This window comes from Esox lucius, chromosome 4 (genome assembly GCF_011004845.1).
Source record: "Esox lucius isolate fEsoLuc1 chromosome 4, fEsoLuc1.pri, whole genome shotgun sequence".
Classification (NCBI taxonomy): domain Eukaryota; kingdom Metazoa; phylum Chordata; class Actinopteri; order Esociformes; family Esocidae; genus Esox; species Esox lucius.
The window spans coordinates 23,140,994-23,162,642 of NC_047572.1; the positions used below are offsets into that span (position 1 = coordinate 23,140,994).

The following is a 21,649-nucleotide window of genomic DNA, read 5'->3' on the forward strand; positions in this document are numbered from 1 at the left end:
TTCGTGCCCTGGATATGCATCCCACATATCTCCATTAACTGCACGATGCTATCCTATCAATATGGGCCAACATTTCTAAAGAATGCTTTCAGCACCTTGTTGAATCAATGCCACGTAGAATTAAAGCAGTTCTGAAGGCGAAAGGCGGTCAAACACAGTATTAGTATGGTGTTCTTAATAATCCTTTAGGTGAGTGTATTTGCACTTCATGGATTGATGTTAACTGCATTTCATTGTACTGTACTTGTACTTGTTCAGTGCCAATTGCATCTAATCTAAAGTTGCTAAGGTTAGGGTTTAGTTTAGGCAAAGGGTTAAGGTTAGGGTTAGGGTTAGGTTGTTAGTCTAGTCAGGAGTTAATTTATAGACAATCTACAGAAACACTTTTGGGACTCACAAAATATTTTTCTACCTTGTTAGCAACTTAACCAGCTGGGATAACAGAAATGTTTGGCAATGCAGTATGAAGAGGAACACAGGGATGCTCTACCTATGGAAGGGAAATGAGTTTGTTGCTGTGATTCATTGTTATATAGTACTGTGTGTTTTATCGTGATTTATTATCTCATGCCGCCGACTCTATTGTTAATGCTGGACCCAGCGCAGAGAGCTGAATATAATATACAGTACGGTACAGAACATTATCAGCTTGAAGGACACAGGCCCACACACATGCACAGACATATTGCAATTGACCATGTTCTTGGATGGTGTATCACTTGGAAGACACTGAGACTACTCCCAGAGACACATACTGGCCTGGTCATTATTATGATGTCATTCTGGAGCCCTGCAGAAGTTATTCTTGGTAACCAATGGCTTCTTAAATGCTGAAAGCATACATACACACAAACCCACACAAGCAAAGTCACACATTAATAAGGAAATGTGGGAGGAAAGAAAGATATCTGGGTCTGTAGAACATCAAATACACACACACACACACACACAATACCTCACTGGGCTGTCTGTGTGTCTGCACAGTCTCAGTACTCCACAGGGAACAAGAGCTACATCTGCATCTAAGAACATTGGGTTACACAATCATTCTAAAGGCAATGGGCGAGACAGAACTCACACACACACACAGATACTAAACATTTCGTCTTTGTGAGAACATTTATATATTTTTGGTTTCTTTTGCTTTTAAATTGTTTTTTTGTTTGTAGAAAGTCATCAGTGTTTTACATTTCATTCAAAATCATACCCCAAAGAGGATTGGCCATCTCAGCCTGGTACCTTTAGGTTTCTTCTGAGCTTTCTGCCTATCCAGAACCTTTTTTTACTATCCACTGTTCTGCGTTGCTTGCGATTTGTGCTTTAAACTAGGTAATTGTATTAGCACTTGCTGTTGATGTTAAAAGGGTTAGATTAATGTGATTTATTGAATGTAGCAAGTCTGTTCTGCCTGGGGTTTGTTAGGAGTTGCTATCTGACAGAGCAGTACTGCCCTCTGCTGGTAGCTGGACAGCTATGCTATAATATGGTGGCTATTTTAATGACCAGTAGAGGTCATTCTTCCCCCATTGGTTAGTGCTTGAGATATAACCAACCTTGCTCACCATTCTTGTGCCAGATGGGAAATAAATGAATAAACTAAATTAAATGTAGACTACGTACATTGACCTATTCTTTCACTACAAGCCTAATGTAATTCATTTTATTATCATCATTATAGAATAAAAGGTCACAGTATTTATGTGAAATAATACTTCCATCTCCATCCATCTTCTTCCGCTTATCCTGGGCCGGGTCGCAGGGGCAGCAATCTAAGCAGAGATGCCAGGAGGCATCCGGAACAGATGCCCAAGCCCCCTCAGCTGACCCCCTCGATGTGGAGGAGCAGTGGCTCTACTCTGAGCTCCTCACGGGTGACCGAGCTTCTCACCCTATCTCTAAGGGATCGCCCAGCCACCCTGCGGAGAAAGCTCATTTCGGCCGCCTGTATCTGGGATCTTGTCCTTTAGGTCATGACCCAAAGCTCATGACCATAGGTGAGAGTAGGAATGTAGATTGACCGGTAAATCGAGAGCTTCGCCTTGCGGCTTAGCTCTTTCTTCACCACGACAGACCGATACATCGACCGCATTACTGCAGAAGCTGCACTGATCCATCTGTCAATCTCCTGTTCCATCCTTCCCTCATTTGTGAACAAGACCCCTAGATACTTAAACTCCTCCACTTGAGGCAAGAACTCTTCACCAACCTGAAGTGGACAAGCCACCCTTTTCCGACTGAGGACCATGGCCTCGGATTTGGAGGTACTGATTTTCATCCCAACTGCTTCACACTTGGCCGCAAACCGTCCCAGTGCATGCTGAAGGTCATGGTTTGAAGGGGCCAACATGACAACATCATCCGCAAAGAGCAGAGACGGAATCGTGTGGTCCCCAAACCTGACACCCTCCGGCCCCTGGCTGCGCCTAGAAATTCTGTCCATAAAAATTACAAACAGAACCGGCGACAAAGGGCAGCCCTGCCGGAGTCCAACATGCACTGGGAACAAGTCTGACTTACTGCCGGCAATGCGAACCAAGCTCCTACAGGGACCTGACAGCCCTTAGCAAAGGACCCAGGACCCCATACTCCCGAAGCACCCTCCACAGGATGCCGCGAGGGACACAGTCGAATGCCTTCTCCAAATCCACAAAACACATGTGGATTGGTTGGGCAAACTCCCATGAACCCTCCATCACCCTGTAGAGGGTATAGGGCTGGTCCAGTGTTCCACGGCCCGTACGAAAACCACACTGTTCCTCCTGAATCCGAGGTTCTACTATCGGCCGTATTCTCCTCTCCAGTACCCTGGCATAGACTTTCCCGGGGAGGCTGAGAAGTGTGATCCCCCTGCAGTTGGAACACACCCTCCGGTCCTCCTTCTTAAAAAGAGGGAACACCACACCGGTCTGCCATCCCAGAGGCACTGTCCCCGACTGCCACGCGATGCTGCAGAGGCGTGTCAACCAAGACAGCCCCACAACATCCGAAGACTTGAGGTACTCAGGGCGGATCTCATCCACCCCCGATGCCTTGCCACCGAGGAGTCTCTTGAAAACCTCAGTGACTTCATCCTGGGTGATGGACGAGTCCACCTCTGAGCCCTCAGCCTCTGCTTCCTCAATGGAAGACGTGACGGCGGGATTGAGGAGATCCATGAAGTACTCCTTCCACCGCCTGACGACATCCCCAGTTGAGGTCAACAGCTGCCCAACTCCACTGTAAACAGCGTTGGTAGGGCATCATTTCCCACTCCTGAGGCGCCGGACAGTTTGCCAGATTCTCTTCGAGGCCAGCCCATATTCCTTCTCCATGGCCTCACCGAACTCCTCCCAGGCCCGAGTTTTTGCCTCCACAACCACCCGGGCTGCAGTTCGCTTGGCCTGCCGGTACCCGTCAGCTGCCTCAGGAGTCCCACAAGCCAACCAGGCCTGATAGGACTCCTTCTTCAGCTTGACGGCATCCCTTACTTCCGGGGTCCACCACCGGGTTTGGGGATTGCCGCCTCGACAGGCACCGGAGACCTTACGGCCACAGCTCTGAGCGGCCGCTTCGACAATGGAGTTGGAGAACATGGTCCACTCGGACTCCCTTGGGATCCAGTCGAAGCTCTGCCGGAGGTGGGAGTTAAAGATCTCTCTGACAGGAGCCAGACGTTCTCAGCAGACCTTTACAGTACGCTTGGGTCTGCCAAATCTGTCCAGCTTCCTCCCCCGCCATTGGATCCAACTCACCACCAGGTGGTGATCAGTTGACAGCTCCGCCCCTCTCTTTACCCGAGTGTCCAAGATACACGGCCGCAGGTCAGATGAAACGACAACAAAGTCGATCATCGACCTATGGCCTAGGGTGTCCTGGTGCCACGTGCACTGATGGACACCCTTATGCTTGTATATGGTGTTCGTTATGGACAAACTGTGACTAGCACAGAAGTCCAATAACTGAACACCGCTCGGGTTCAGATCAGGGGGGGCGTTCCTCCCAATCACGGCACTCCAGGTGTCACTGTTGTTGCCCATGTGGTCGTTGAAATCCCTAAAACGATGCAGTCCCCAGTCGGAGCACTTTCCAGCACCCCTCCCAGAGACTCCAAGGAGGTCAAGAACTCTGCACTGCCGTTCGGCCCGTAGGCGCAAACAACAGTGAGAGACCTATCCCCGATCTGTAGGCGCAGGGAAACGACCCTCTCGTTCACCGGGGTAAACTCCAACACATGGCGGCAGAGCTGTGGGGCTATAAGCAAACCCACACCAGCCCGCTGCCTCTCACCATGGGCAACTCCAGAGTGGTGAAGAGTCCATCCTCTCTCAAGGAGTGTGGTTCCAGAGCCCAAGCCGTGCGTCGGAACCTCTCAACCTCCCCCACAATCTCAGGCTCCTTCCCCGCCAGCGAGGTGACGTTCCACGTCCCTAGAACTAGTTTCTATGTCCAGTGATCGGGTTGTCGAGGCCCCTGCCTTTGAATCAACCTTTTGTGCTGGATGCCACAATGTAGACTGTTTCGAAAATATGCTATTTTTATTCACTCAGTCTTTAAATGGTTAATTACTGGCTGTTGTTATTATCCATTTAACCTTCAACCGTCCTATCAACATGATATGTGCCTCTAGTGAACAGTGGAGTACCTGAACTGCCCTATCAACATGACATGTCCCTCTATTGAACAGCAGGGGGTGATGGAAGCCTTATTCCGATTCATGATATTACGCAGATTCACATTTAACCCAACTCTAAACCTTGCCAGTTGTGCTTAAAATTGCATGTTTCGTCAAAGGGGACTCTCCAAAAAACCTTGTGGGAATGTATTTATCATTTTTGACTATCTTTGTGAGAAAAAAAGGTACCATAATCTTGGAACACGCACAAACATAGTCTTAGAGGCAGGTGCATTCATAAGCCAGGGGGAAAGTGTTATAAAACATTCATATGGTATATGGAAGAGTAAATATTTTACCCTGCCTTTCTTCCCACATGGAGTACTCATGTATAAAAAAAAAATATATATACAGTGACCTGTGACCCAGGAAAGGTCTCCCCCATACAAAATGTTCACCTGTTGTTACAGCCTGAAATGAAAACACAACAAATCAGAGTTCAGTTACGCACATAACCCATAATAGCCAAGTGAAAATACAACCGTAGAAAAGTCAAAAGTTCTGAGATGGTCTCCAGTCTGTTGTGTGTTAGAGTAGCTGGGTGCTCTGAGATGGTCTCCAGTCTGTTGTTTGTTAGAGTAGCTGGGTGCTCTGAGATGGTCTCCAGTCTGTTGTTTGTTAGAGTAGCTGGGTGCTCTGAGATGGTCTCCAGTCTGTTGTGTGTTAGAGTAGCTGGGTGCTCTGAGATGGTCTCCAGTCTGTTGTGTGTTAGAGTAGCTGGGTGCTCTGAGATGGTCTCCAGTCTGTTGTGTGTTAGAGTCGCTGGGTGCTCTGAGATGGTCTCCAGTCTGTTGTGTGTTAGAGTAGCTGGGTGCTCTGAGATGGTCTCCAGTCTGTTGTGTGTTAGAGTCGCTGGGTGCTCTGAGATGGGTTGGAGGGCCCCGGAGTTGTAAAGGATCTCCATAGGGGTGACAGCCAGTGAGCCCTCCTGTGGACAGTACAACACGTTGCAGTTTACCTCTGCTGAAGGCCGACACAGAACCAACCCAACTGGTGACTGAGGAGCTGAGGATGGACTTTAGGACAGATCTGTAGCGCTGGATCAGGATGGATCATGGACCCTAACATTGAATCGGGGGTGACGGAGGCGGGGGTGACGGAGGCGGGGGTGACGGAGGCGGGGGTTCTGAGGTCAATCCCCACTTCCGCGGTTTTATCTGTGTTCATGTTGCAGGTTGTTATGAGTGTGCCAGGTGGTCGGCTGTTGAACTTCCTGGCGGGCTGATTACATAGAGCACGTCTGTCTGCCGTCGGACCATGTCACCCGGACTCACTGCTGTCGGCGATGACACCGGCCACGGTGACGGGCGCACTGTTGGAGGTACAGTCGTTAATACGCGGTCAACAGGGAGGGGGGAGAGCATACACCGGTTCTGATGGACAAAGGTTCTGAAACATGGTTGTCCATCCTCACGTGTTCATGTCCTGTTGGTCGCGAAGCCGACGGCCCCGAGGGAAGCAGGTTGGGAACCACTTTAAGTCTGGCAGATCCAAAAAGTGACACACCCCTCCCTTCATCCACCCCCTGATTGATTACCAGTGCTGAGAGGGCACTGTGTTTAATGAGAGTTCTGCCCTAATGACTGTACTATTGACAAATATGCTTGGCCTCAGAGAGGAGCTTCCTGCCTTTAAATTGTTTTCCTAAGTAAAAGGGATGCAGGGAATTTCAATGGGCTGGTAATGCTGAGCTCCACCGTATCAGCCCTGCCATTGTCATTACACAGGACAGGACAGAAACCAAGACCCACTGGGGATCATAGTGGCGTGTGGGCTGTGGTGTTAATGGTCCTATGGGATTTCGCCTGATGTTGTACACTGCAGTGCCTGGTGTATAACAATGCCAGTGTTGTCTCACAGGGTGGTGCAGAAGTTCCCATGCTGTCTTTTGTTAATATGAACGCCAGACTTCTGTTGTGTTACATGTCTGCGAAAGCATGATCAAACATGAATGTGTGGAGTACAGTAAACCAAGCACGGACTAGCATTACAACAGGGTTTTGATGAGTGTTATTCCTAACAGGGCCAGAGAGAAGGAGGGGGGGGGGTGAGATTTGCAGAGAGAGGGAGAGAGGGAGAGAGGGGGAGAGAGGACAGAGAAGGGGGGAGAAGGTTGACAAATCGGGGAAAAAGGAGATGGTGGGAGTGAAAGGGAGAGAGGCCGAGACAGGAAGAGAGAGGGAGACATGGAGAGAGAAGGTGACAGATGGAGAGAGTTGGAGAGAGAGGGAGAAGAGAGAGAGAGAGGAGGGGGGGGTAGAGAAAGGGGACAGAGGTTACATGAGAGGCCATGCCCCAAAGCTCTGAGAGCTGAGAAATCACAGACACACAGGCAGGCAGGCAGGCAGATTGCCCAACGAATGTATGAATCTGAAGAGTTGGGTCTTCATTTCCAGCTCCCACGGGAAGAGGAAGCCCAGAACCCGGGCACTGAACATTTAGAGCCAAAATGGAACTAGGTCGATATTCTGCCAATTTTCTAATAAAATGTCCAATCTTAATACATTTTCTGTTGTATATAGAATTTGAGTGTACCAAGCTTCTTAGATTTTAACCACTGCCGAGTTTAAAAAAAAAAACTGCTTGCTTGGAAGTGCGGGGCAAATTCAGATACAGGACACGCACACCCACTTCACATAGTGGGTGTTACCTGCCAGAAAGATTAAAACACAATGTGCCAATGGGGTCTGGCTAGGTCACGCTGGAACACCCCCTCCCTGCTTCACTAGTCCCCAATTGGAAATAACCGCATGTGGTCTGTGATATCTGAAATATACCCCACGTGACCACAGCAGCTCATGTCCCCCTCAGAGGGGTGAGAATGGAGGTTTTCGTGATGGGCTGATTTGGAGATGCACCACATAATTGTTGCTTCCAGTTGATTCCCTGCGCCTTCTGTTTGTAGTGACAGCGGTGTTTAAAATGATTAACAGCACCTGCTGTGGGCTCTGATACTGTAGGTAACGCTTCATTTGAACCATCAACGTGATGTCATAACATGTTATAACTTCTGACGTAACTGTCGCAATAATGCTGTAACGTATCATAGCATACACACACCCAGACATACACACCCACATACATACGTACATATTTATGTGCATGTGTGAGATAATGAACTAAAATATTTTAAAAACGCAGGCAGATAGCATGTCGGCAGAATAACAAGTGGAATGGATCTGAGCCCCTCCCCTTTCTCACCTCATCCCTCTTTCTCTACCTCTTTGTTCCCCACTCCCTTGCTTTTTGCATTGCCCAGCGTCACGTGATGTTAATCTCTCTCCTTTTCATCAAACTCAATCTTTTTTCCTACTGCATCCCACTTTTGCCTCTTCCCTCCCGGGTTTTTCCCTCAGTCTTCTTTCCTTTGTGACATTATGTCTGCTTTCATCCTCCTCTGTAAGCAGCAGTGTGTTTCTCCTCTCCCCACCAGAAAAAGAGACAGGGAGAAAGAGGGGGGGGGGGGACATGTACCTGGAGTAGCAGGCGTGTAGCTGGGGAGTAACAGGCATGTAGCTGTGGAGTAACAGGGATGTAGCTGTGGAGTAACAGGCATGTAGTTGTGGAGTTACAGGCTTGTAGCTGGGTAATAGCAGGCATGAAGCTTGGCATTAACAGTCGTATAGCTGGCGAGTAGCAGCCTTGTAGCTGGGGAGTAACAGGCATATAGCAGTGGTGTAGCAGGTGGTTAGCTGTGGAGTAACAGGTGTGTAGCTGGGGAGTAGCAGGTGTGTAGCTGTGGAGAAGCAGTTGGTAGATTTGGAGTAACAGGCATGTAGCTGTGGAGTAACATTTGTGTAGCTGTGGAGTAACATCTATTTTACTTTGCATTTAATGAATGAGCACTGTGCCACTGTCCGTCCGACTGTTTTCACTGTCCTTTATTTTATTATATTTTTTATTCTAAACTGTATTTGACATTATATTCTTAACGGTTTTAATTTTTCTTATTTCTTCACTGTTCTGTATTTGATTTTATATTCTTAATGGTTTTTATTATTTCTTATTTCTGTAACAGTTCCTCTGTCAAATGGATATTTATGTAAAGCACTTTGAATGACCATTGTGTATGAAATGTGCTATATAAATAAAATTGCCTTGCCTTGCCTTGCCTTGCCTAGCTGGGGAGTAAGAGGTGTGTAGCTGGTGAGTAAGAGGCATGTAGCTGGTGAGTAATAAACATCTAGCTGTGGAGTAACAAACTTGTAGCTAGAGAGTAACAGGCTTGTAGCTGGAGGGTAACAAGTGTGTAGCTGGGGAGTAACAGGTGTGTAGCTGGGCAATAACAAGTGTGTAGCTGCGTATTAGCAGGGTTGTCGAAGGGGAGTAACAGGCATGTAGCTGTGGAGTAATAGGCATGTAGCTGGGGAGTAAAAGGCATGTTGCCAGGGAATGAAAGGCATTCAGTCATGGAGTAACAGGAATGTATGAAAGAAAAGCAAGGAGAGTGTGATAGGAATAGATGCAATGTAATCCAGTAAGATATTGATATATAATTCAAGGATTGAGGACACGAGAGAAAATAAAGAGGGACAGATGGAAGTAAACCCAGGGTGTCAGGGTCGCCATACAGACAAAGGTATCTCTAGAGTGCATGTATCTCTAGAGTGCATGTGCTCTCTTTCTCATTCACACACACACGGTCTCTCACACACAAACACACTCCTATACACAGACGCTCCAACTGCGTAGTCAGACCAGAGAGATGACACTGGCTTGCACACGGTAGGCTCACATTGATAACTTAACGGGGAACAAGACGCGCGCATACACACGCTCAGCACACTGCTCACCACTCTGTGTGGTCGCAAACATGGGTCTCGTAATGGGAACCTTTTCAATGCAGAGCAATAAGCAAGACCGGACTTATCGGAAAGGTAAGAGCTACACTGTACGTTCTCATTGTGGGAGAGTAGGGTGCGTGTGAACATCCGTGTGTGCGCGTGTGTGCGTGTGTGTTGGAAATACTTTTTGTCTCCTGTAATGGATGTATGTGAGTGTGAGTGGGTTTTGTCGGTCACGTATGTTTGCCTCTAGCGTTGATGGACGTTTACGGACTGGATTTGACGTCTGTGCCAGTGGACGATGTAGGAATTGTTTATGCTCATGTCACTATATGATTATCTTTACTGTATTGTTTGAGTGAACATGTGGATATGTTTGAGATGCTGGGTTTGAACAACAAGTCACTGGGAGGGAAACCAACTCGTAGTGGTTACCGCGCTAGCACTTCACCGCGGAGGACATTTCTCCTGCTCTATAAATATTGTGTGTGTGTGTGTGTGTTTGTTTGTGTGTGTCTGGCTCCGCACATGCTTCTGCACATGCATTCTGTTATAAACGTGCGTGGATGCATGAGTGTGCCATTGCGTGATCCTGCTAAGTGTGTTTGTGTGTGCGTTTGTGTGTGTGCACGGCACTCTGCTAATGTAAACAGAGAGGGATGATGTCTATACAAGGTGATGGTATTTACTAGCCTCCACGGCCCTCGTTCTGCTAATCAAACACCTAGGTCCTGTTATCATTGTCTGACAAGGACAGGAAAGGGAGTGAATGTGTGTGTGTATCCACAGACACTGTCACACACCAGTGGACACAGGACTAGAGGGCATAGAACTACCAGACGCTGAGCTAAAAGTACTAGGTATTACAACAGAAACTGGGCTTACAAGAGCAGTATCTATTACTGTTACCTTATCTGTTATTGTTACTCTGTTACTGTTACTCTGTTACTGTTACTCTTCCTGTAATTGATCAACACTGGAGTGGAAATTTTACAACTTGCACAGAAATGACAACAGCAGAAAACAGAATCTAGAAGCTCCTGAATAACGCAACAGGTAACAACCACAGATCATTAATGTAAAGGCATCTGTGCAGGTCCTCCGGGACCCAGTTCACACTTGACATAAGGGGCGTGTCCCAAATGGCACCTTATTTCTGTGCAGTGCCCAAAGACCAATATTTGATAGTGCATTATGTAAGTGCATTATGTCCACAGTCATACGCAGGAACAACCAGCGTTGTGGAGGGACGCACTTACTTACCCCTGGTGGCCAGTTGTTCATGAGATCGACAACTTTGCTCCTGCTTTTGTGGGTGTGTGATGAGATTATTATAGAGAGAGGGACAGGTCAAGAAGACACCTGCTATATCAGGCTGAAAAAGATGGAGAAAACTGGATAACAGAGGACAAAAGTAATAGAAAGGAGACCCGTTCACACCAAGATGGGTTCAGGAAGATTGACAGAAATTCCTGCCAGTTTGTGTGGTGGCAATGCTGTAATTAAAAAATATATATATAAACCGCTAAGAATCTTAATGATCTGCGTCCCCTTCTGAGGTGACATGGGACTCTTTGGCTACAGATGCCCCCCCACATATCACTGCAGGAGGAACACACTGGATCGTTGGGTGTCTATTGTAGGTGAATGAGTGTTGGGGTAGTGTACGTCAGAGGGGTCTTCCTTTTCTATGTTGTTATGGATAGATGTGGCTAGTTGACAATGATACAAAGTCGAATACTGTGTCAGTCTGTCGGTGTGTTTCCCCTGCAATAGATCGTTTGGATCTGCCGTGCAAATTGCGGCAGCTGACAGTAGGAGGCCGCTGCTAATTTGTGGAAAATCATGTTAGCTACCTAGAGACAAACTCAGCAACAATAACTACTGAGATAGCTTTTGGTGGAGCATATTCAGTGTTGTGTGTGCAGCATTGGGTTATTTTAATATGAACTTTGAGCAACCGGCTAAGCTCTATCATTTTCACTCAATTTAAGGTTACGCGCATAGGATTATTTTGAGTGTAAAATCAACTGATCTTACACCTTATTTCTCCCCAAAAAAATCTGAGCCTATAAGAGATAGAAAGAGAGAGAGAGGAAGAAAATCTGAAGGCCTGCTGAGAGGGGAACAGGTATTAAGCAGTACAGGAGAAGGTCATAGCTCTGTCTCTGATAACAGATCGCTTCTGTTGTGGAGCCCCAGGGAACAATCATATACTTTATCTTCCATCTCCTCACAACACTTGCAATAGGAATGATTTCCCTAGAGCAACACAATAACAAAAAAATCCATAACAATAAGAAAACATTTCACCCATCGCTGGCTCCTCCTTCCCCTCACTCAAACTACTTTCGCTTCCCTTTTTTTCTGTCTTATATCTCCAACCTCCCCTCCTTTCTTACTATCTCCCTCCCCTCTCTTTCAATTGTTTCTGGTTTTTCTCTCTCTTTAATCTTTCATTATTTACATTATTTATCTCTGATTTTCAATTTCTATTCACATTTTAAAAGCATGGGAAACAAGTTGGCAGTGCCAAACCAAGTGGAAAGGTTTGCTTGGGCCATTTTGGGGATAGTTTTAAGGATGGTTACGGGAGGAACGTGTAACAACACACAATGTATTGCTCCCTGCTTCGTATGGGGCTGCGTAGCCGCAGACCGCTCAGAGTGCCCACGATGTAAATGCCTACAATGGGTATGCTGTCGTAAGCGCCTACAATGGGTATGCGTGCGTTGGAACTGGACCTTGGAGCGGTTGAAGAAGGTCGTCTGGTCCGATGAGTCCTGTCTACTCTAACATCATGTGGACAGCCGCGTACGTGTTTGCCTGAGGAAGTGATGGCACCAGGATGCACTGTGGGAAGATGACAAGCTGGCGGAGGGAGTGTGATGCTCTGGACAAGGTTCTGCTGGGAAACCCTGGGTCCGGACATTGGTGTGGACATCAATTTAACACGTGTTGCCTACCTAAACATTGTTGCAGGCCAGTTAGTCTCCTTCATGACAATGGTATTCCCTGATGGCAGTGGCCTCTTTCAGCAGGATAATGCTCCCTGCCACACTGCACACATTATTTGGGAATGGTTTGAGGAACACAATGAAGAGTTCAAGATGTTTTCCTGGCCTCCAAATTCCCCAGATCTCAATCCGACTGAACTTCCGTGGGATGTGCTGGACAAACAAATCTGATCCACCTCGCAACTTACAGAACTAAAAGATCTGCTGCTCATGTCTTGCCAGATACCACAACCTTCAGAGGTCTTATAGAGTCAATGACTCAGCAGGTCGGCGCTGTTTTAGCGGCACATAGAGGATCAACAGCATATTACGCTGGTGGTCAAAATGTTTCCACAGAAGTCGGGACATTATATAAAATGAAAAGACAAGCAGAATGCAAGGATGTATTCTATAGAACATAGTGCCAAGGCAATGTATCAAATGTTGAAACTGAGAAATGTTATTGTTGCTTGAAAATGTATGAAAATATATGCCTACTTTGAATTTGATGCCAGCAACACATTTCAAAAAAGCTGGGACAGGGTCATAAATGACTGAAAAAGTTGTGTAATGCAAAAAAATATATACAACTGATGGAAAATCTCACTACTAATTAGGTTAATTGGCAAAAGGTCAGTAACATGAGTGGGTATGAAAAAAAGCATCCCAGAGAGGATGAGACATTCAGAAGATGGGGAGGGGTTCAACACTGTGAAAGACTGTGCAGTACATAATATCATTAAAAGATTCAGAGAATCCAGAGAAATCACTGCACTCAAGGCTGAAGAACAATATTGGATGGCTGTGATCATCAGGCCCTCATTCAGATGTCACTGCATCTACCATTTGGTAGTGGACATCACTGCATGGGCTCAGGAGCACTTCTGAAAACCATTGTCTATGAACACAGTACGTCCCTGCATCCACAAATGCAAATGAAAGCTTCACCATGCAAAGAAGAAACCATATATAAAAAAAGATCCTGTAACGCCATCGTCTTCTCTGGGCTCATTTAAAATGAAGTGGAAAACTGTCCTGTGGTCTGATGAATCCTTTAGGGAATCATGGACGCCAAATCCTCTGGACTAAAGAGGACAGGGACCATATGTTTTGTTATCAGCGCACAGTTCAAAAGCCAGCATCCGTGATGGTATTGGGGTGCATTAGTGCACATGGCATGGGTGACTTGCACATCTGTGAAGGCACCATTAATGCTGAACGATATATACAGATTTTGGAGCAGCATATGCTGCCATCCTGACAATGTGGTTTTCAGGGAAGGCCTTGCTTCTTTCAGCAAGACAATGCCAAACCACATTCTGCACGTATTACAACAGCATGGCTCCGTAGTCAAAGAGTCTGGGTGCTAAACTGGCCGGTTTTTATTTAAATTTTATGCAGCGTCCCAACATTTTTGGGAACAGGGTTGTATATTCTTTGTCATTGTCTCTTTATCATCAGTCCCTCTATTTCTCCCACCCCCTTTCTCTCTTCCTTTCTGGACTGATCAGGTCTGATAATGGCTTCCATGCTGCATGGTACTTTAAGCTCATCTGAGGCTTTGAAACGTTTGAAGTGTTGGGATAATCTCATTACAGTTAATGAGTGTGTGTTTGAGTGTGTAAGCCATAGGCTATAGAGGCGACAAGAGCAGCAACATTCAAGTAGAAGTACATCTCCTTTCCTCCTTCTGCTACAGCTTCATCGGTTAGCCCCTCCCCCCCCGCACCACATCACTCCACCCACACCAAAAGGACCAATTAGAACTGCTAAAGAGCTTTATTACTCACCCAGCTCCAGGGGTCATAATCCATGGCTCACAGCACATTGTGTGTGTGTCCTTCACGTGTGAGCATGCATTAGCGATTTTCAGTCTGGCTACGGTATTTTCTTTTCCTTTGTCTGTCTGGGTACAATATTCGTTTTTGTCTGTATGTAGATTTCTGTGGGTGTGTTTGTTTGAGTAGCAGCCGAGCGTAACTTCACTGTCTTTCACTGGATATGTCACGGTGTGAGTATCCAGTTTCCTTTTCATTGTGATCCCAGAGGATCCTGCTTGTTCGGAGTCTGAGAAAGAGCAAGTCCTGTTCAGCCATGTGTGCAGTGTCTGATTATAGCTGGTGTGCTGAAACGTGTTAGTGTTCAGTGGTGGAGAAACTTAATGGCATTGTAGCCGAGAAGGCCTGAACATTTCTGACATGCCCATGGAAGATGACCAGTAGACACTTAGATGTGAGTAGTTAGGTTATTCCGCAAAATGTGTGCTCGGATATTTTAAGTAGATATTGCACACACAATCCCGCCCACTGATTTTACCTTAGGATCCTTCAGAGGGTGTGGCAATTGGCCAGTAGTGTGTGTGACCTCAATTGAGGTCGAAGGCCAGGAGACAGCTTTGATACTGCACGAGAAGAACCAGAAAGGAATCAGGTATGCTTCGGAAGACTTGTTTGTCTGCATAAACTCTCCCAAGTCCTTTGGGAGATGAATGGCCTGAATCACAAAATGGATATCAAAATGGATAGATCAAGAAAGAAAGAAAAGAAAAGTATAGAAGTTAAAAAAGGTCAAATCAAAATAGGCAATTGCACACATTTCCATTTAAGTAGTTAATCAGATGATTTTATTCAGAGCAACATAAAATAGGGAGCGGATGCATTCGTTCTGGCCGCGTACATTTTGCACACATTTTTTACAGTATAAATAACGGTTAAAAATACGGTTTTCTTAGGAATATATGACTGTTTCTTTTGAAATGGGATTTTTAACAGAAGAATTTAACATTAAATATCATAGTCTACAATCTGTGCTGGTTCAACTGTCTGGTGTTGAAGGGTGAAACGCTGAGTGAATCAAGAATAACACATCAACCCCTAATAGCCTATACATTTTTTAGCAATTACGTCTTTTTCTGTAAAGCTTGAATTCTACAGGTAAGTTGACCGAGAGCACGTTCCCATTCAGTGCCACCTCTCAGCAGCCTTGCACACAAACATTTTCCGTCGGCATTGATGGCTAATTTAAGAATGAATTGTTAAAGCTGTAACGGTTAAGTCTATTGCATTATTTAGCACTTAGTTGGTATTTTTATTTTTTTACAAGAAAATATGTCAAGTTTATTGTGTGCTTTTCACAACAGACTGTTGAAATGAGTAGAAACCTGTATGTATACTTCACAAAATACATCAAATTGGTGAAGAGAATTTAAAGTTAAATCCTTGAAAAAATAGGAGATTGAGGACATCATAATTACCTGCACATTCTATATTTCCACTAGTGACATTCCAGCCCGTTGTACTTGGATTGATATGTGTGATATAACAGGGGTGTGATGGCTGAAATATTGATTGATTCATATGATGTGACCCATTTAATTGCCCTGTATTTCTGACTCATACTATCAGGCTTGCATGAATACTGTATGAGATGGCTGTAGTGTGCAGTTCTGTTCCTGCAGGTTGGGGTTTTCCTAATTAATCTTCTTGTGGAGACAAATCTACCCCTGAGGCAGATATGATGGGACTGGGTTCCTCAATAATGACGGTGGAGCCTGCATTTCAAACATATTGCAATAGGACATTTGAACAGAGTTAGTGCTTGTTGTCTTCAAGGGGTTAAGTCAAAACCGATGTGCAGATTTGTCTGTGGAACAAGATTCATGAGGAAAACTGTTATTTTTCTCTTTTCCCCTGGAGCTTGATCCAGTGATTGTAGTTGTGTGTTCCTTTGTTCCAGTGTTTGTAACTGTGTGTTTCTCTGATGCAGTGATTGTAGCTGTGTGTTTCTCTGATCCAGTGGTTGTAGCTGTGTGTTTCTCTGATCCAGTGGTTGTGGCTGTGTGTTTCTCTGATCCAGTGGTTGTGGCTGTGCGTTTCTCTGATTCAGTGGTTGTAGCTGTGTGTTTCTCTGATCCAGTGGTTGTAGCTGTGTGTTTCTCTGATCCTGTGGTTGTAGCTGTGTGTTTCTCTGATCCTGTGGTTGTAGCTGTGTGTTTCTCTGATCTAGTGGTGGTAGAGGTGTGTTTTAGTGGCTGAGGGGGAGGTCATGTGACTGGGCTGTAGCCGGGAACAGGAGAGGGTCATGTGATTACCTTAATAAACAGATTAAGTACCCATAGGGTCTCTCACACAGAGTTGTGTCCATCAAATGACTGACCCATTTGTTGTATATCTTTGTGTTTGTGTGTCTGTGTGCTGTCATCTCTAGTGTGTGTCTGTGGGCGTGCTGTCATGTGTAGTCTGGGTGTGTTTTTATGCATGTTGGTGTGCTGTCATCTGTAGTGTCTGTGAGTGAGTGAGTGTGTGTGTCTGTGTGCTCTTATCTCTTGTGTATGTGTGTGTGTGTGTGTGTGTCTGTCAGTCTGCCTGTGTGCTGTCATCTCTAATGTGTGTATGTGTGTGTGTCTGTGTGCTGTCATCTCTAGTGTGTATGTGTCTGCATGTCTGCCATTATCCCCAACAGACCCAGTGATTGACTGTCACAAATGCTTTCCTCCTTCCTGCTCCTACTCCCTTTCCCAACCCCATAAACAACTCAGAAAAGGATGAAATGCTGTTTTGAACCAAGTCCCCAGTCAGTTTTAGCACCAGGAGCACAGACATCACATCAGCCCAGTTAGAAGAGAACAACAGCTAAGTATTTCTGAGAGTAAAGTAGCTCCACTATTTACTGTCTGTCTCCCTGTCTCTCTGTCTGTCGCACTCTCTGTCCCACTGTCTGTCTCCCATTCTCTCTCCCTATCTGTCCTCTTCTCTGTCCCCCGTCTCCCTGTCTGTCTCCCTATCTGTTCTCTTCTTTGTCCCCCTGTCACCCTGTCTGTCCCCTTCTCTGTCCCCCTGTCTCCCTGTCTGTCCCCCTGTCTGTCCCCCTGTGTGTCCCCTTCTCTGTCCCCCTTTCTCCCGTCTGTCTCCCTGTTCGTCCCCTTGTCTGTCCCTTCTCTGTCCCCCTGTCTCCCTGTCTGTCCTACTGTCTGTCTCTCTGTCTGTCCTATTGTCTGTCTCCCTGTCTCCCTTTCTGTCCCATTGTCTGTCTCCCTGTCTGTCCCATTGTCTGTCCCCCATCTGTCCCCCGTCTGTCCCCCTGTCTGTCCCCCTGTCTGTCCCACTGTCTGTCTCCCTCTCTTTCCCTGTGTCTGTCTCCCTGTTTCACTACCTGTTTCTTTTATGTCTTCCTCTCTGTTTCTTTTATGTCTCCCTCTCTCTGTCTCTTCATATTGTATCTCTGTCTTGCTCTCACTCTGTCTCGCTACAACAAGTCATCGCAAATTCAATAATAAATCAAACATTTCTAATTCCCTACAGAATTGGAACATCTATGGGTGACATAGTTGAGTTGAGATATTGTTAGATGTATATTTTTAGCAGTTGTGAAAACAGGTCCCCACGAAACAAAAATAAGCGTAAAAAATGCATACTGGGAGTGATCTCACAAACCTCTGGGCTAGACTCCAGGCTTTTCAGGCCACCCCATTACCAATGCCCTAGCGTGCCGCATGCATACTTGACCATAGAAGTGCTCAAAGTTAACTTCGAGGCGTACATTAACAATATGGCTAACTGGACAAATGTCAATTTCTGAAGTGGGTCGCGGAGTGCTGGTGACAGAGCAGTAGAGCTGGGATTCTGAAGAAAAGTCCATCTTGTCCATGCTGATACAAAACACCCAGTGAGCATAGTGGTTGAAATGAGGGTTTGGTTTTTTAACCAAATATATGTATTTTCAACATCCTTTCAATGTCTTCTGCTCATCGGGAAAGTTGTCTGAGGCATTAAGAAGTAAGGCTGTACAGCATCACTTGTCTTTGGACTTTGAGTCACCGGAACAGATGTTAATGGGAAATAATTGGTATTCTAAGGAGATCTGTTATGCATGAAGGGGTCATGGCTCCTGTGAAAGGCTTGTGAAGTCTATTCTATTGAATATAAAATGTATGTCTGAAGGACATTTCAAAACTGAGGGAACGGAATGGATGTTAAGCAAAAGCGGTAAAGGACCGCCTTGACGCTACACCGCCTGAACGACTGGGACCTAGCCAACGATGCTAACGTACAGGATTCCACTAACAGTGTTGGGTCCTACGTTAAGGGACAAGAAATCTTCAGAAACCGGTGCCGTGCATCAGCAAAAAGAAGAAGCCCGTGTGGCAGTCACAAAAGAGGTGACCACAGTTCAGAAGAAAAACCTATATTCAGGAATTTTGTCTGCAAACACACACATTTTGGGCCAAGGCAGGTCAAGCAATTCACCAGAATTAACACCTCTTCTGTTTTGGAATGTCTTTTAAACCAGCTTTGCTCAAAAAACTCAGCCAGTACAGCCGGTACTTAATATAAACTGTATAGGTGACGATTGACTTCCAGAGAAGGTTCCCCACATCCACCCCTTGAGATTGAGTCCTCAGCTGTTAGTTAAATCATTAAGGTCCATTATCTTTCCAGGTCTTAGGTGGGAGGATAACATCACAGTGACGTCCTTGAATGCATTCCAGCAGGTGTGTCACCGACGACAGCTTATAATCTCTGCATCAGTCGTAGACTCTGTGTCTACCCGCTACCGAGGTAAATTGCGGTGCATTGTCCAGTCTGCCCCCTGTCTACATTAAGGCCCTACATGATTTCAGGGCTATAACGTGTAGAAGTAAGGACAGTTCTGGCCCCTCACATCCCAGTCACCCACAATTCCAAACATTATCCTCTGAAAGGCGTCGAACGGTCAGGCTGTTGGCAGGTGGCACATATCAATCATGACCAAATAATCCTGCCACTGGAAGAACCCCCCCCCCCCCCCCTTTTGTGGACCTCAGCGATCAGCCATCTGCTCCTCAGAGACTAAAAGGACTATGCCAGCCGCAAGATAACTGTTGACTTTTCATTAAATAATACCAGTCTCAAAACTCAGGCCATCTTTGTAAATGTTGACATCAACTATAAATTCATGTATAAAGTATTTTAAGTATGAATAGTATTACATTTTAACTTTTAAATCCCTTCAGATAATGTTCATCATCTTGTGTTTTAAATAATGGTTACATTTATTTTAAGATTCCCATCTTCCATCTATAGATGTTCTATTGACAGTTATACTATCATCACACTTTCAACAGACTTTAAACAAACTATTGGTTGATAATTGACTGCTTGCTAAGATAAAGGTTAGGGTTAAGTTTAGAATAAAGTTTAGAGTAAGGGTCAAGGTTAGGGATAGAATAAAGTTTAGGGTTAGGATGTAGGTAAGTGTTACTGTTAGTAGATTGTCTACTATCTGTAACATTTTAACTAACAATCTGTAGAACATCTACTGGTACACTTTTGCACTTTTGGGACTCTTAAAATAAAGTGTTACTTAAATAAACATGTGTATAATTTTACTATCATTAGTAACATTAGCATCTAAGTACATTCACACATCCACGGCATGTGTGAATGTAGTGAAGAAAGGCGATTCTGATGAGATATCATAATATAAGGCCTATGATTTGTTTAGAGGTGATATGTGAAGAGATATATTTATTATTACATTTCAAGATTAAGTTTTTAGAGATTTTCTGTTGGGGTAAGATGAATTGTGTCTTGATGTGAAATAATTTGTCGAAGGACACATGAATGTGTCTGGCATCTGAGGAATGAGTTTGAGGTGCTTCTTTAAAGGCTCTTTCCTGTGACAGTCATCTTCATCTTATTCGAGATCATGTCTCCTGCTGTTTCCTATACTCTCTTCACTTCCTAGGTTTTCTTCTCTCTATAGGTGTATTTCCCTCCTTCTTCTGCCTTTCCATCTTTTCCTTTCAATCTCATTTCCTATTCAGTCCACTTATTCCTTCTTGTCTCCTTGTCTCCCATTTTTTCTTTCTACCTCTGTCTTTCTCGTTTGCTCTTCCCCTCTCCCACCCTCACTCTTTCTCCTTCACTACTCCTCCATATCTCTGCTTTCCTTTCTCTTCCTTTCCTTCTCCCTCTGTCTGGTTCTTGACAGGGACAATGCATAGTAGTGTAGCTGTTCCTCAAGCTGCAGGCATCCACCATTCTTTTCAGAGGCACACACACAAATACCAGGAGTTCCAGTTGGAGCTCAACTCCCTGGCTGAGACATGAGAATACCTACATGTAACACAAGTCAAATGTTTGGGGGTCTAAATAATGTTAGCTGGATCGCAATTATTTTTTAAATTGCAGATTTTTTTGCAGTGATATATACGGAAATGAAAGCTTGAATTAGACAAACACCCCCAGATTTCTGTCATGGTTTAAAAGGTTTATTTCTAGGTAGCTGGCTGCACTTGTCAACCGCTCCAGTGACGTGAGGTAAGGATAATTACAAAAACACTGTTGGCGAACTGCAGCGGCAGCCACAAACAATTCTCCTGTTCAGTTGTTGCACAGAGGCTGGCTGTGCAAACTGGCTTTTTTTCTACAAACCTGTGTCAATCAGTAACATTCAATAATCATTTATGGTGATTTAGTCTTTAGTTTGAAGGGTGGTTTCAGTCCACACCATCCACTTGAGAACGTAACCAAGAAGAATGGTTGGAAGGATGATGCGACTGCTGAAAGAGAGAAACAAGAAAACTTTGCTAAAACCCTTGGGTCTAAATCCTGGGAAAATGCGCAGTGATCAACCTAGTGTTCATACACTGGGTCTCCGCCAAGAGGAATCTCTGGCGTGTTCTGGAATGGCCAGATCTTATGTCCAGATCTTAATCCTGTAGAAAACCTAGGGAAGGCACCTCTGACACATTACAGAACAGGAGTGGTCCAGCTGAACAACGGTTCAAGCTGCCAGGGGTAAAAATCTGGATGTTTATTGATGGTAACAAGAACCACACAACCTCGTAACAAGAACCATGTAACCACGTAACCATGTAACAGGAACCACGTAACCACGCAACAAGAACCACGTAACCACGTAACAAGAACCATGTAAACACATAATCACGTAACAAGAACCACGTAACCATGTAACAAGAACCACGTAACAAGAACCACGTAACCACGTAACAAGAACCATGTAACCACATAACAAGAACCATGTAAACACATAATCACATAACAAGGACCATGTAACCACGTAACAAGAACCACATAACCATGTAACAAGAACCAGGTAATAAGAACCACATAACCACATAACAAGAAGGACCATTTCAGGATGTGCAACAAAATGCTAGGTCTTGGGTACCAATGATGCACTTGCCATGTTCATTCTCTGAATTACTATACAAA

At 45.2% G+C, this 21,649-nt stretch overlaps 1 protein-coding gene across 2 annotated transcripts in view; it reads left to right on the plus strand.

The window, feature by feature from the left end:
* The window catches only part of LOC105025220 (Kv channel-interacting protein 1), a 41,138-nt gene that overhangs the window by 3,543 nt on the left and 15,946 nt on the right, over positions 1-21,649 (plus strand). The window contains exon 1 of one of the 2 annotated variants that reach the window (XM_010895763.4): positions 9,241-9,528. The exons of the other annotated variant lie outside the window; for it this stretch is intronic. Within the exon in view, the coding sequence (XP_010894065.1) occupies positions 9,465-9,528 (64 nt within the window). The 5' untranslated portion in view covers positions 9,241-9,464. Of the gene's footprint in view, positions 1-9,240; positions 9,529-21,649 lie in introns of those variants that run through there. 2 annotated transcript variants of the gene reach the window in all.